The sequence below is a fragment of the Varanus komodoensis genome, unplaced genomic scaffold (assembly GCF_004798865.1).
Source record: "Varanus komodoensis strain SLA01 unplaced genomic scaffold, ASM479886v1 scaffold37, whole genome shotgun sequence".
Taxonomy (NCBI): Eukaryota; Metazoa; Chordata; class Lepidosauria; order Squamata; family Varanidae; genus Varanus; species Varanus komodoensis.
In genome coordinates this window covers 5,577,313-5,592,983 of record NW_025335889.1, presented here as the reverse complement: position 1 = coordinate 5,592,983, position 15,671 = coordinate 5,577,313, and the positions used below count along the sequence as shown (strand labels likewise).

The following is a 15,671-nucleotide window of genomic DNA, read 5'->3' as shown; positions in this document are numbered from 1 at the left end:
CCCTCCGCGCCCCCTTCTCCTTCCAGCCAGGAGTCTCAGCACTCTCGGGAGATTTTGATCAGCCTGTCTCCGATCGATTCCCGGAGATCCGCCTGCAGGGAACAGCCAAGTGCAGGAGGCGGCTGGAAGAGGAGGGGAAAGCGAGGAAGTGGGGGGGGGTGTCGGAGGCAGGAACCGGTGCAGGAGGGGGAAAGACTGCGCGGGCTGCAACCGCCTTCGTCTCCGCCCCCGGCCGCAGCCAGCGCTTTCAGCACCCGGAGCGAGCCGGGAAGATCTGCCTGGAATTATTCCTTTCCCTCTTTTTTCCTCCACCTCTTCTGCCCACCCCGCTTCTTCCCTTGCTCTCGGTTTCCTGGTTGGTTTCGCTTTAGGCTCTGGAAGGTGGGGTGGAGGCGGGGTAGGGGGTCGGGGGCGGAAAAAGAAAAGAAAATGGTGCATGATCGCGAACCGGAGCGGGGCGATTCTCGGCTGCTTTTTCGCTTTTTATTTTGGACCGAAAAGTTGATGGTTCTAAAGGAAGCACCAGCCAACCGGGACTAACCTCCTCACGCTCTCTGTCTTCCTCCCCCCGGTAATGCAAATACTCATTTATGGCGGCAATCTTCTTTTCGGGAGATACGGATCTAAGATTTAAAATCCTTGCCTCTGAATCATAAACTAAGGAGCGAAGTGAGCTGAAAAGGATGTTGATGTGGAATTAAAAACAAAAGCGTTCTTCAGGCGTCCCCTCCTTTCTCCTCCTTTTCTTCCCCTTCCAGCATTGGGGGTAAAAGACGCGGAATTTCTCCTCTTTTGTTTGCTAAGTTCCCCCCCACACTCCCTTTCGGTTCAGAGTTTGCTAGGGGAGGGGAGGCATCCAGGCCGCCATGGCGTCTCTTTTTACCAATGGACCCTGCATCCAAAGTGAAGCCGAAGTAGTCCACCTCTATAGGAGTCTGGAGGTGGGCACAGTGATGACTTTGTTTTACTCCAAGAAGTCCCAGAGGCCTGAAAGGAAAACGTTCCAGGTCAAGTTGGAAACCAGGCAAATCATTTGGAGCAGGGGATCGGACAAAATCGAAGGCGCGAGTAAGTTTTTTGGCCTGTTTTTAATAAATAAATGAATGAAAGCAGCATCTCAGGGGACGGTAATAAGCGTAGTTACATATCCTTGAATGGGCAGCCCTGAACGCGGTTAAGAAGAGGGAACGCTTCGTTTGATAAGATCGGACGTCCAAGTAGTCTTGCTGTAAATTAAGCTTTTTAAATGACATACAGGGGAAGGCTCTGATAGATTCAGAAATGCATTCTTCATAAATATTTATTTTATGGAAATGCTTTGGCAGATAGGTCACAAGTATGCTGTTAGCTTGTTTGACTGTGTTAACTATTTGTGGCATATCAATGATGTAAAAGCAAAAAAATAAAAAGGCGGTGGGGGTGTCCTGGCCTGGTTACCTGGGGAAACCACTGCTTGTTATAAGTGACCTGCTGGCAGCAATAACATTCCTACTTTCTTGAGCATCATTGGCATGTCGGTTTAGGAGAAGAAACTATCACTAGTGTGGTGTAAGCATTGAAGGTGCACTGCTCTGCATGCTTAGAATGAAAAAGGCCTGCATCTCCCACCATGCCCCAGCCAGCCACGCACCCTTAAGGTATTTAACTCAGGCTGTGATCCTGTGAGTTGCATGCTTGATGCTCTTGGGGCTTCTGACTTCGCCCTCCCCATACCTCCCTCTCTGCATCTTTGCCTTCCCCACAACTGCATCTGGGGTGTTTGGGGGGGGGGGGGGGGAGGCTGCTGAAGACTCAAATTACCTGGTGTCCTGGCCCCTCTAGTCTCCTCCTTCCTGAGCACCCCAGCATGCCTTCTTTACCCCCCTTCCCCAGTTGAATCCCCCCCTTTGGAGAGGCAATTGCTGCTGTTTGTCCATGCCAGCTATGAAAGGTGGGAGGGGATCATAGGATGGATTCCCAGCTCTGAGGTCAGAGCACTGTCTCTGACATTTATTTGGGGAATCCAAATGAATCTATAGGTAGGATCTGTAGGATTTTCCCTGAAGGTTGGATTCAAATTCTTTATTGTGTACAAGCCATACTGGATGATTTTGGACCAGTTGCTACCTCTCAGCCTAGCCTAACCTCACAGGATTGCTGTTAGAGGATGTGAAAAAGCTTTTCTTTGCTCAGTGCATAAGTAATCGCTGCTACAAGATGCACATAATGCTTTGTAGGCTTATTTGGATTTTTCAGGGGAAACTGGACGAATTCATGGTGGATGGGGCTGTCACTGCTGTTGATCCATTATAATTAATTAAAATTATGGTATACCCCAGGATACAACCTGCTGGGGAAAAGAGTGGTGAGGGGCTATTTCCTTCATGTGTTGCTTCTGCCTTTCCAAGAAGCATCTTCTTGACTTCTGTAGAAAAGGGAAAGTGAGACTAGATAGAAACTTTCCATCTGATCCAACAGAGTTCTTCATATAAAATTAGGTGGGGGAATAAAAAAGGAACTGCTGAGCATCAATGAACCAGACTTAGTATATAATGCAAAAATTTTGGCATGCATGCAAGGTAAATACAGTTCACTTCCACTATGCCTTTGATTAAACTATGGTGCAAAGATGGCAGAAATTTGGGATTTAGTCACTTGCCAATTCAGAAATATTTTATACTCTTTCGTGCATTATAAACATTTTCCCCAATTATGAATGTTGACCACCTGACAGTTTCACATATTCCACTTCTTCTTGCTCCATTGAGACATTAAAGCTGAAAGAGGAAAACTGATTTCCTGTTTTTCTTACAATTTAATGTGTGTGCATGTTCTTCTCTATCAAGATAACTGATTTATGCCCTTCCCATTCTCAGATTGGAATGTATTCCTATCAGTTCTTCATGTCGGTGCTTTTTATTGAACTTGGAGCACTTTTTACAAGCAAATGCAGCTTTTAAAGCAGTGTAAAGCTTTTTAAACGTTCTCTTATGAGTTTCAAATGCTAGCTCCAACTTATAATGCCTGCAACCCAGGAAAACAGTTAATTGGTTATCTATGATGTGTAACATTTGCCTCCAGGTGACCAGATATTAAGCTTTTTAAAAACTTCTCCATCTCTGTCCTCCTCTTCCTCCTCCTCCTCTTCTGTGCATTCACCACAAGTGAGTACAATATTTATGAGCAGATTGACAAGTAGAAAATATGTTGGGCTTATTAGTTTTGTGGAGTTATTTTCAAGGCTGAATTCCCCTATTGTGGGGTAGGCAAATGGACACCAGTATACTCCCAGACAAGTTTTTCAGTGCCACAGAGTTGGGACTCAGACCCCAACTCTGCCTTTTAGCCTTTTGGATGGTTACTTCTTATTTGTGACTAATGACCTCCCTTGGCAGCCATTTGGTTGTGGTGCCCAGAACAGTTTCTTAAACTTCTAGTTTTTCAAATATGCTCCTGGTTCCAAAAGATTGCCTTCCCCTGCTCCATCAGATACACTACTACATATCAGAGAGCCAGTGTGGTGTAGTGGTTAAGAGCATGGGACTGGGACTCAGACGATCTGGGTTCTAGTCCCCGCTCAGCCATGGAGCCAACTGGGTGACTTTGGGCCAGTCACAGACTCTCAGCCCAACCTACCTCACAGGGTCGTTGTTGTTGTGGGGATAATATGGATGAGGAGAATGATGTAAGCTGCCTTGAGCCCTTTGTAGGAAAAAGGCAGGATATAAATCAAAAAATAAATAAAATAAATAAAATAAAATATCTCCCAGCTTGTAGGGTTACATGTACAAACTTTTATCCGTTATTGTCCATGAAGAGTGTAGCATTCCTTGAAATAAAAAGCTTCACTGGTCTGTGGACCTCACATTTTGACAAATAGTGTCTGCTCCATCTGCACTGGAATTGAAGGAGAAACAGGACTGGGAATTAGTCAGATGAATTCTTTCACCTGACATGAAGTGATTCAGTAGATGGCTGTAGCACTGGACTCTCATGGCCAATCAAGACTAGGAGATGAACCATTCAAATAGAAACAACGCTATTGCTTTTATTTTTCTCAGGCTGATATCCATCTGTCTTAGGAAACCTTAAAGACCATTTGGTATATGCTTTTGTGGACTAGAACCCACTACATAAAATTCATGTCTTGTGTATCTGTAGAAATGGATGAACAGTGAGACAAACAGATGTAGAATCTAAAAATACAGTAGGTCTGTGATGTTCTTTGCAAAGGCCCAAAGTATACGTTTGTGTATTTCATAGTTTCTTGCTCCATTTTTGTTTTGCACATGTTTGTGTGTGCGAGACTAAACATATTTATACAAACGTGTGTTATCTTCACCAGTTGACACCACTTCATGGATCCAAGGAGGTAGGCTCTGCTACAATGAATCTCTGGGATGTTGGAGTTTATGCTTTCGCTGCAGCAGGCTACCTCACTGGAATCTGAGGGTGAAAAAGGAAGAAGCAGCTAATCTCTTAGATAAAGCTATTAGTAACCAATTTATCAGCCTTGCAAGCAGATGTTTTCACAGCTGGGTGGTGGATTGATTAGCTGTAATTCTCCCCTAAGCCCTGTGAGATGGGCCTTTAAACATGCTAATTTAATATCTCTGTCAAAGCTTCATATGTATTAATTTTGGGGATGACGGAGAAGTCAGGCTTGCCTGAGAAAGCACTTTCGGGAATCTTACCTTTTGCATCACGACTTTATAGCTGTCAAAGAGTTCTTTGCAAGCCTCAGTACTGAGTGGAGGATCAGAGTAGTTTGTCCTCCTTGCAATGCTGTGTGCTGCTGTGATTGATGAAATCTTTTCCCCCCCTCTTTGTACACTATTGATATGCTGTAATAGAATGTTCCACTCTTTGCGAGAAAATGCCATTTAAAATAAATGTGTAGCCAAGATTGTCTTTGAGAGGTGCTCATCTGGGGATACTGGAGTGCCTTAGAAGTCCATAATGGCTATATTGATGGGTGTGTGTGCATGCATGTATATGAGTTAGGCACTCACAGTGCAAGGTACTTTATTGTGTTGAACCATTTCTTTATCATTGAAACAGCTCTGCTGTTTCGGAACTTCCAACCTAAAGGATGTTGCAGACTATGTTATCTGTGCTTTGCGCCCACGGTATCTGAGTGAGGGCAAGGAAACATTGCACGGCAGTCTTGCATCGAAGTGCAAATGCTGTCCACTTACCTGGGTGTGTTTAGCTATGTGTCACAGGGTACATTTAAGTAGCGTGCCTGATTTATTGCTTCTCTTGAAAAGCATTACCAACTTGTCCAGTATGGGGCACATCTGGAAAGATGGCACATAGTGGGATAGGGCAGATGGGGCATCTCCCCACCCCCCATCTCCCCACCCCCCTGCCACAGTGAACCTTTTAAAAGCCTAATTGCTACATGGGGGAGAGGCAGTTTTCATCAGGGTTAACATTTCCCAAGCTCTGTGATCTCCCCCAGACAGTCCCCGCTGCCCTATACATTTAGGCTTTTTAAAAGCCGAATGCTGAGCAGCCCTGTAGATTTGGAATAGGCCCTATAGGTTAGGAATGTTGCCAGAGTGGATTTTGCATATCCGTGTGAAATGTTTACATTAGGCAAGCAAGCCCCCAGATCTGGCGTTGCTGTCATTTCAGGAACCACATATGATGGCGTCTTACAAGATCCTCTGCACTTAAGTCTCGTTTCCTGAATTTTAAACGCTTCTGCAGTGTGCCAGTTATGAGCAGTGCACATTGTGTGGACTGTATACACAGAGAGGCACAGGGCCCGGTTCTTCGCTTTCTTGCCACTTCAAAGGAAGAGCTGGGCTTGAAATCCACGTTTTCCCTTCAAATTGTACTAAGGATGAGTATGGCACCATACTGTAGTAGGTGTCATAAAAGGACTAATTGCACGAATGTAAACTTTATTTAAGGGCCATTTATTTTAAGCAGCAAGAAAGGCCTTTCTCACTGGCCCACCCGTGAGAGGAGTCAGGGCAGTGAACCCATCAAAGGTCCTTTCTGTAGGGCCGCCACACCGCTGGCATATGTGCCTTCAGAGTCCACAAGGCCCATTGTTGCATCCCACTATGCTTGCTGTTGTTGCTGTTTTCATATGCTTACTGCTTTTTAAGGCCATATTGGTTGTTATTATGAGTTTTATTATAGTACAGTAGCTTGCAAGGGCTTCTGCTCCAAGAAATGGAGCCAAGAAATGTTTTAAATAAATAACATAACCTCCCTAAATGCTCCCTAAATGCTATTTGTATCAAAAGAGCTTTACATGGGTTACAGAAGAAAAGCATAATATACAGTATAAAACCAACATAAAATAAATGCATCAAACCATTACCAAAACAGTAAAACAGAGCAATGCAATCAGATGTCAAAAAAAAGGGATGAGTAAACTGTTTATTACATGTATATTTTGTACCAGGTTACTTGGTCATGAGAAAAGCATTCTTTGCAGAAAGTGGTTCTAATTCACCATCTTCTGATAGTCTGTATCTTGGTGTACTAATAATATGTAAGAAGCATTCCTGTTTTCAAAATGCTGTTATTATGCATTGACTGCAAGTCCACCACCACTGTAATTTACATTGGGTTAAAAACCTCTCATTTGCTCCAGTGTGAATTGCAATTGCAGGATCAGAAACACAGTGGCAGGAAAGGGGTTAAAGAGTCCTGATACAGCTGGTATGATGCTTTTTTGTGCTGTTAAACACAAATAGCCCAGAGTTCAGAAACCATGGGGTCTGTGCATGGTTAACAGAGTTAAAACATAGAGCAGGGTTTGTATATATTGACATTCCATAATTCAACAAAAACACGCATTATAATGACAACCCATACGTATTCTGAGTTGTCATTATGTACAAACTAGGCCCATGTCCAAGCAGTAAAAATTAAGCCTTGGTGTCTTGTGCAGAATCTTATCTCCTCCATCTCCCTTTTTTGCCATTTGAAGGAACCTGAAGCTAGACCTGCTAGATGTTATATTTTTAACGGGAATTTCTTAAGATGGTCAATTTTACTTTAGATCTCAAAGCCTGAAAAGTTTGGCATCATTCCTATTAATAATAAAGGTTGATAGAATTCTTTTTAGATAAAAAATAATATTCCCTGTTTCCATAATTGTCTGTTCCCTGTTTGGGAATGGTGCCTTTTGAGCTATGAGATCATTTGGGAGGTCACTGAAGCCATCCATTTCTCATTTAGTAATAATAATAGTATAGGATCTAAAGGTCACTTTATAATCTTCCCAATGCCCATTTATATGTTTTGTTTAATTGTTGAATTTATTGTTTTTTATTGTAAACTGTCCAAATGGCCAAAGGTTCTACAGTGTAGACATGGTAATTCTCTGTATACATTCTAAATTTGGGAAGGACAACTGCAGAATATCTGCGGCCTTTTTGCCCCTGGGTACCCCTGTACCTGCAGGTCACACTGGAAGGGGAGAATTAAGAATAACCTCTCCAGATTGCTGGTTTGCTGTTGAAAATCAGCTGAGAGAACTCAGTAGTACTGAAAGGGATAAATTTAGCATATTGTGTTCCATAGTGGCTCTTTGTCTGCAAAGTGCCATTTTGTTTCTAATTAAAACTTCTAGAAAATGGTATTTTGAGGCATGTGGGGCTGTGTCCCCCCCCCCCCCCCCGCTTAAACAAATGTTAACATTCTTGATGTGGGAATCCTGTAGTTTGTCTGACTGCTTGTCTCTGTCTGGCAACCTCTAGTCACTTTACTTGTCACCTTGCCAAAATTCTGTTAAAAAAAAGTTTTTCCCAAATGACTAAAAAGTCAGTAACATATGCAAATAGAAAACATATATGGGAACATGCCATCATTTTCAATATTATATTGATTGGGATAATTATGTGAGAAAGTTCTGTTATTTGTACCTTTTCCATTCATTAGCCTGTTGTCTTCCAGTGCAACAAAATGTGACTTTTGTATATTTAGTTTTTGCAACTATTTAAAAGGATGAGCTTCCCTCATTGTAAACAGACTTTAAACAGTTATTGATGCAAAATTTGCCTGCAGTGATTTGAATTAGAATTATTTTGACACAGAACTTTGCTTGACACAGTAAAATACGGTATCTGATTTTGTTAGGAGACCCCCTATCACTCAGACATTGCATGACTTTTCTCCTATTCCCCCCCACCCCCCACCCAGGGCCGTCTTAACAGCATTATGGGCCCCGGGCAAAGCAGTGTACCGGGGCCCCTACAACAACTACAGCTACTGTTAATTTTGGAAGTTTTCCCATTTTCCAAGGGTTAACATACACAGATTAGTATGGGGCCCACGGGCAAGTGCCCATCAGGCCCATGTGTTCAGACGGCCCTGTTCCCACCCCACCCCTCAGTTTGCTTCTAAAAGAATGAGAAGTTAGCATTTTTGGCACTTCCATTCTGCATCAGCTTGAGCAGAGAAGAACATTCGTGGAAGTACCAGCAGCTTTGAGTGTGATCTATCCAGGGTAAGAGGACTGCCAAAATATATAAATTATACATGTCTTATAGAGAGATCCTATCAGTTGTTCATTATGATGTGATCAGCATAAGCTCATATTTAAAGCACTGTGCAGTGAGTTTCTGTTTGCAGAAGAGAAACTCACAGATGGACTCTTTAATCTACCGAGGGCCACCCTCAATAGATAACACAGCAGTTCACCCCCAAAATGCAAACTTTCTTGAGGGACTCTGACAGAACAGAAGAAACCATCATCATACCAGAAAACTGAGAGAATTCGAACACGTAGGAAAACAATTGAATTCTAGATTCTTAGGACTGGAAGGGATCTTAGAAGTCATTCAGTCCAACTCATTGTTCAGTGTAGGAGCTCCAGTGCAGGATGCAACCATGGCACCCTTGACTGAGGCAGTTCAGCCTCTGCTCAAGTACCTCCAGTGAAGGAGAGCTCGCCTCTTTCTGAAGGAGACAGTTCCGCTATTGAGCAACTCTTACTGATGGGAAGCTTCTCTTGAAGTTTACTTCCTTGCAGCTTCCAGCCATTGGTTCAGGGCCTGTTCTCTGGAGCCACAGGGAAAATGGCAGCTTCAGTTTTCAGTGGAATAAAATAGCAGCGATTAATTCATCACTGTGCTTTTACACAATCAGTGCAACATTTATTGATGCCCTCCCACCTTCCAGAAAAATCCTGCTATCATCAGTTGGGAACAATTAGTAATAAGTTGGTTCAAAAGATTTTTCCCAAGATGTAAAAGTTAAATCAGAGAGCCAGAGTGGTGTCTTGGTTAGTATATTGGATCGGGACTCAGGAGACCTGCATTCTTGTCTCTCCTTGGTCATAATACTCACTGGGTGATTTTGGGCCAGTCATTGACTCTCACTGACGAGGAGAAGGAGGAGAGGAACCTGTAAGTTGGCTCAAGTTCTTTGGAGGAATATGCAAATGTAACACACAAATAACCATGTTGCTCACCACTTAGATGGAGGCACCACTTACTGCAGAGCCGGGTAACCGGTGAAGGAAATACTGTTCTGCCAAACTTTTTATAACCAATGGCTCTGATTTTATTAATAATCTCTGGTGTTTTGCATTACAGTTTTTCAAATTTGTCTTTTTTTGTGGCATGGTGGAGTAATTGTATCTATTTCATTCATTCATTGTTGCTTTCTAAACATTGCTTTGGACTTTTATTGAGTGTAGGAATTATGCAAGATGCACTAACAAAATGATCCTTAAGGCTAGAGATCATAGCATTTTCCAGCATTCCAGCTGGAGTGGCCTCCCCACCACCTTTGCAGGAAGAACTGTATCACCTGCTTCTCCGGAAAGCCTTGGAGAAGGCCGTGCGGGGCAGGGAGGGAAGGAGACTGAGGCCACCAAGATATATCTTGTTGATGCTCCAGCCTCCTTTCCTAGCAGCCATCTAACTGCCTTGCAGGGAGGGATTAAAGGTAGCCTTTCCACTGTGCTCAGTGGGTTATGACCAGCCTCACTGGCCAGCACAACAAACAAACAAACAAACAAACAAACTCTTAATATTAAGTTCACCATTTTTATTTGCTGTTCCATGTTGAATTGTAGCTTTCTGTGATCTGAACTCCTTAGTTCCAAGGGTTCTTTCCTGGGCAGTCATGTTCAGTTGAGGTCCCTTCTATGTAGATATGATGAAGGTGGTGGTGGAGGAGGTTTCATTGGACCAATCTGTATTTATTTTCACTTAATGACAGAAATTCTCACCCAGTTTTGGAGTTTTTCACAGTGTATTTCAGATGCTGCAATTCTAGATAATTTGACATTATTTGCACATCTTTCTGAGAGCGTTCCCAGTCTAGCCATTTGGTGCATACCCAAAGATTGATTGTTTTCTGGAATCTGTGCTAATGATTTCACATGGTTTTTCTGCATTGAGTCTAATCCTTTTACACTGATATCCATGACAGATCTGTATGTTGTATTTACTGCTCTCTAGACTATCTCACTTTTAAAAATAGATGAGATCAGACTCATCCCAATCATTTGGCAACCACCCTTCCTTCCAGTCTTTGTGCATTAACCCCATTTGCTTTTCCTCCCATGTATAAGTAACTCTATTATCTGTTCCATTATTTATCACTTTAATGACCTAATACAGGAAACACACAGCAGTCCCCAGGTTGCCTTTGATGCAGGCAGAGCCACTTGTGAACTCTTTAGGATTCTACAAACCTTTCCAGTTTACTGGCATTTGTGGAAAGAAATGTGGCATAAGACATGCCCTTTATCCATTTGGTAGATTTCTAGATGAAATCTAAGGAATTACCGAACTTTTTAAAGGGCTCCATTTTGGTCCTGTTATATCAGGGTAACATATTTTAGAATACAAATATAGTAGAAGGGTTGTAATCAATGGGCTGTATCCAGTGTTTGTCTGATTTACATCCCATTAAGTTCAGTGGGTCTACTCTAAATAGATTAATATTAGATCCAACCCTGACAGAGTTCTCAGTTTGTCAGTCCTGTAAGATTGTACACTAAAGTGTTCTGGATCCACTCTCTGTTGTTTGACATCTGAAAGTGATCTGTACATTATGCTAACTGCATGGCATTAAAGTGACATATTACATGAGGTAGACTCTCCTTCCCTCATGGTTGACAGGCTACCTACTTTGGTCCTTCATCCTTTTAGCCATTTCTTGAAAGACTGGCTCCCTAACCTGCAGTTCCGCCAGAAGGACATAATGGTGTTTTCAGTTGATGATGATGCTATTATGTTAAACAATTTTTTTGCCTGAGGTTTTTTTTTTTTTTTTTTACAATTTCGAACCCCATCTATTTTCAGGTGCCACAGTAATAAATGGCTTTTTTACAATCCTCAGTAAATATTCTGGATCCTTATATAAAAATCCTTCTCTTGCTTTTCAGTGCACTGTTTGTATTTCTTAAAAACCTTCCACTGCACTATTTCATCCACAGTCACTGTCTCTCAGAGGGCAACTTGTTTATTAACATCCTATGCAAGTTTAGAAAAAAGGTCTGACTCCTAACATGCCAAAGCACGTTGGAAGTTATAAGCCCTTTTTCCTGTGTTAACTTGTTTAGGATTGCACAACTAAAGTAGCAGAAAAAATCAAAATGAATTTGTGCTTCCTTTCTTTTTCCCATTTTTGAAGCCCTCATTCTTAGTCATCCCAGGGTGGCAAGTGACACAATGTCATTTATATAATAATTGCATTAATGTGATTGAAAAGTTGTTATGAAGGCTAACAAAGCACCCTACCCCCCCCCCCCAAATCCCCACAACCTGCACTTTTAATAGGGTCAGAAACTTTGTCTGGTTCTTTTACAGTTTTAACTGCCTAGTACAGGAGTAGTGGAACAGAGATCTTTGAGTGACTGTGAAACAGTTGGTTTGATATGTTGCCCTATGGTACTGAAATAAGCTTTAAAGTATTTTTGCACCATAATTGTTTGCATCCTGGCTTGTATCTGTATCTGCAGGGCTTGATAACTTCCCTTGAATCAGAATCTGACTGGAAATGGCATTGCAAACACTTCCCTTAGTTCAAGATTTTCCCCCACAACTCTTTTTAAAAAACACCCTTCTTAAACTTTCCTAAAATTAAGAAATATTCTCAGAACTGAGACGTGGGGAAAAACATAAGGCACAGGTGTGCTAAACTTGCTTTCATGTCCACAAAGGCCACAGAAAAAGTCTGTATAAAAATAGGGTTGTACCATTACTTTCAGCTAAGTTAGTCACCATAGTGAGTTGCAAGAGGGCAATAATCAGCCATCTATAAGTACATGCATTCATATACACTTGGGGACCAGTTTGCCCAGGATGATCTGCTTTGCATGTAAGTAGTTTTAGTCATGCTTGTGTGTGTGCCTTCACTCCCCATCTCTTACCACCACCATTTTGGGAATTGCTGCTGGTTTTAATCTTACGTGTCATGTTGCCATTGCTAATGTGAACCTAAGGATGGCCGGGGCTACATGTCTCTAAAGAAAAACTGTCTTGCACCTCAGAATCCTGTTTGCTACTAACAGGTATTAAGTATGTGTTGGAAGAAATATTGGTGTTCTTATATAAGTGGGAGACCAAGCCAATTAGCAAACCTCCAGCTGAGTCTGTTACAAAAGAAAGCTATTGCAAAAATAAAATAAGGCAAATATGAATCCTTGTGACCCAATAATCCCATCCATAAAATGCTGCTGTAGGCAGCTGCAGCTCTTGACTTCCAGATGAATAGTCTCAAGTTGCTGGTCTCCAAATGGCATGGAAACTGCTTAAGAAAGCAGAAATGTTCCTGTTTGTGGGACCAGCTGAAACCCTCTCTTCGCAGATGTTCAGTAATAAGTCACAGGTCAAATAAAATCTGCATTGGGAAACTTACTTTAAACGCATGTGCACTTTAAAGAGTATTATTCCTTTACTGATTATGCCTGATAATTCTGCTCAGAAGTAGAGAATTTATATACTTTAGAAATAAATAAATATTAACTTTAATGAGAGGACTTTTAAAATTCTAAGGCAGAGGCTAGAGTGCTGGATAGCATTACATGTCACTGGTGTCCTCCCCTGTTGTTGGATGTGGTTAATGTAATTCCAGTAAGACTGTTCTACTCTCTAACATCACCTGCTACAAGATAGGTAATCAATTCTCTTGACTTTTCCAGTCTTTTGGATGCATTTGCATTTGAAGAATGATTGCAACTGAAATGACAGGCGAGTTCTAAAAAGTATTTGTTTATATGTGACTATTTGAATCCCATTCATTCATTATTAAGGGTTACATGTCCATCTTCGGGCGGCTTTTCTTCCCCATCTGGAGTTTCATACCATGCAGTTTTATTAGAAGGTACCCATGTAATTCTGGTGAGGTGAACAGGATTTTATGGGTGAATCTTTGAGAGACCTAGACTTGCAACTGAGCAGTTCAAATGGTCCAGATTTTGTTTCTTCAGTAGTTATGCCATCTGTTGAATCCCTGGGGCAGTTTGATTGTTTGAAGAAGAACAATTATTTGTCTTTAAAATGAGGTTGGAATTAGGATGGCCAAGTACCCTGCTTTGTCTATATTTGAAGGACTGTCAAGTCCCAAGTCTTGCTGAAATATAAGAGAAGCTACAAAAGGAGATTTGCAAGAGGTTTTGAACTTTTCCATCAACAGTTAGCACTTGTGCAGCAGACTGATCAGGCTCATAGGTCACAGTTTTCCTCAGTGTATACAGATGTGTTTCTATTTAGATTGCAGCATTTTGCCAAATTTGCATCTATACATAAAAATGGCCCATTTAAAAATAGCCCATCTTTTTTGGTGCTAAATAACCGTGGCTTATTAACTACCCTGTGATAGTGCATCAGAAGTGGCATGGGTAGTATAGAGACAAAAGGGAAGTGGTCAGCATCCCAGTGGGAGGATGTGGGCAGAAGGCAACAGTTGAAATGGATTTTTCCTGTTTCCATGCTGGGAGGGGTACCGGATGGTGACTGAAAACCAAAACAATTCTTTCCCATTGCACACACGTCCATGCGTGTGTGTGTGCGCGTGCGTGCTCACATTTATGCATCTGCCCATGTGTTTGTTTCTCTGGCTGCTATGGTAGCTAGCAGTTTATTTTTTGATGTTTCCCTGGCCCCTGACTAGCTGCTTAAATGGAACAGCAATCCCTACTCCACTTTTAATAAACTACTTTTGGATTGCTGATTTCAGGCAAGCCTCTTGGCTCGTCCCTCAGGTTTGCATGTTCACTTACTGCTACTGACAGATCTGTGGGGTATTGAAATTATGGTACTTAAATCACACAATTTCTAAATGCATCCGTCTGGCTGACAGTCTTAACTGGGACTTATTTTTGGGGTAGGGCTTATATTATGAGCATCCTGAAAAATCATGCCATGGCTTATTTTCTGGTGAGGTCTTATTTTCAAGGAAACAGGGTAGTATGAGGAAGGTATCACTGGGAAAGGTTCAGCATACTTTCTAGTATTTGTTTATGACTGGGATAATGCACACATTCTACCTTTGTAAAATGGACCCAAACTATGTCCAAGCACTGTGGATATGTTGAATTATAATCTGATAATTCAATGTGTTCTGTGTTGGTGTTTTCCAAATGTTTTATTTTTATGTCTGGGGCATTAAAGATCTATCTGTTTAATGACAAAAATGGACTTGGCCATGCTGGATGGATGCCAGTTAAGCGCTGGGATTTACTCCTGCTCCTTCTTGCCAGAGCAATGCCTCAGATCTAAAGCTTCCTTGTGAGCGCCCTTGGTTTGACCCTTTCATCTCCCATTTGGTAGACAGGCCTGTGGAGAGCTGGAACCTATTACTGGAAGGAGTACAGAGGCATAGCTGGAGTATTTTAAACTTAGATTTAGACCCCTGCTTGTTTTGTTTTGTTTCATTTTAAGAGAAAGGACGTGCAGTTCAAATTTAGTGTAAATAGCAATATTATCATGCAACTCTTTTACCTTTTTCACCTTTTTCTGAAACATCAAACATCCAAGCAAAGCAGGAGGGGTGGGGAGACTCACTGCCTTTCCTTATATTATCCTGCTCTCGTTCATGTTGTTTAGGATTTGCCAGTTGTGAGCTTTCATTCATCTGCACGATCTGCTATCAGTATGATTTCCGTAAGTCTTCCGCATGAGCGACTGAGCACCAGATTTTGTAGTTGATATCTTAGTTTCTTCTCTTTAAAATTTGATAGCTTCCCTTTTCTTTGAGTATTTCCAGTTTATTGATTTTATATCTTACTTAAATGGAAAGCATAAGAACATAATATGAGCCCCGCTGCATCAAACTAAGAGTTCATCCAGTTGAACAACCTGCTTCCCATAGAGATCAGCCAGAGGCTTAAGTGAAGCCGACTGGAACAGCATTAAGGCATTCCTTCGCTCCTGCTCTCGTCCCCTGGGCATGCGGTATTCATGGCACACTGTCCCTGAACACAGATGTGCCATGTAACCGTCATGACTAGCAGCAGTTGGTGGACCAGTCCTCCCTGAATTTAACTCCTCTTTCTTTCGAAGTATCTAAGCAAGTGGTTATCATTACATCTTGTAGCTGTTGATACCATACATTAACTGCCTGTTGCGTGAAGAACTTCTCTGTTTTGGTTATCTCGCTGCTCAGTTTAACTGTGTGACTCCCAAGCTTTCATATTATGAGAAGGAGGAAAAACACATGCCTCATTACATCACACATAATTTTAGAAACCTCAGGGTGCCCTC

The 15,671-nt window shown here is 41.9% G+C and overlaps 1 protein-coding gene across 2 annotated transcripts in view; it reads left to right on the top strand.

Annotated features, from left to right (window-relative positions):
- Nucleotides 1–259: 259 nt before the first annotated feature.
- The window catches only part of PLCG1 (phospholipase C gamma 1), an 89,706-nt gene continuing 74,294 nt past the window's right edge, over nucleotides 260–15,671 (top strand). For both annotated transcript variants that reach the window (XM_044440254.1, XM_044440253.1), the window contains exon 1: nucleotides 260–1,068. In XM_044440254.1, the coding sequence (XP_044296189.1) occupies nucleotides 867–1,068 (202 nt within the window). In that variant the 5' untranslated portion in view covers nucleotides 260–866. The remainder of the gene's footprint in view (nucleotides 1,069–15,671) is intronic.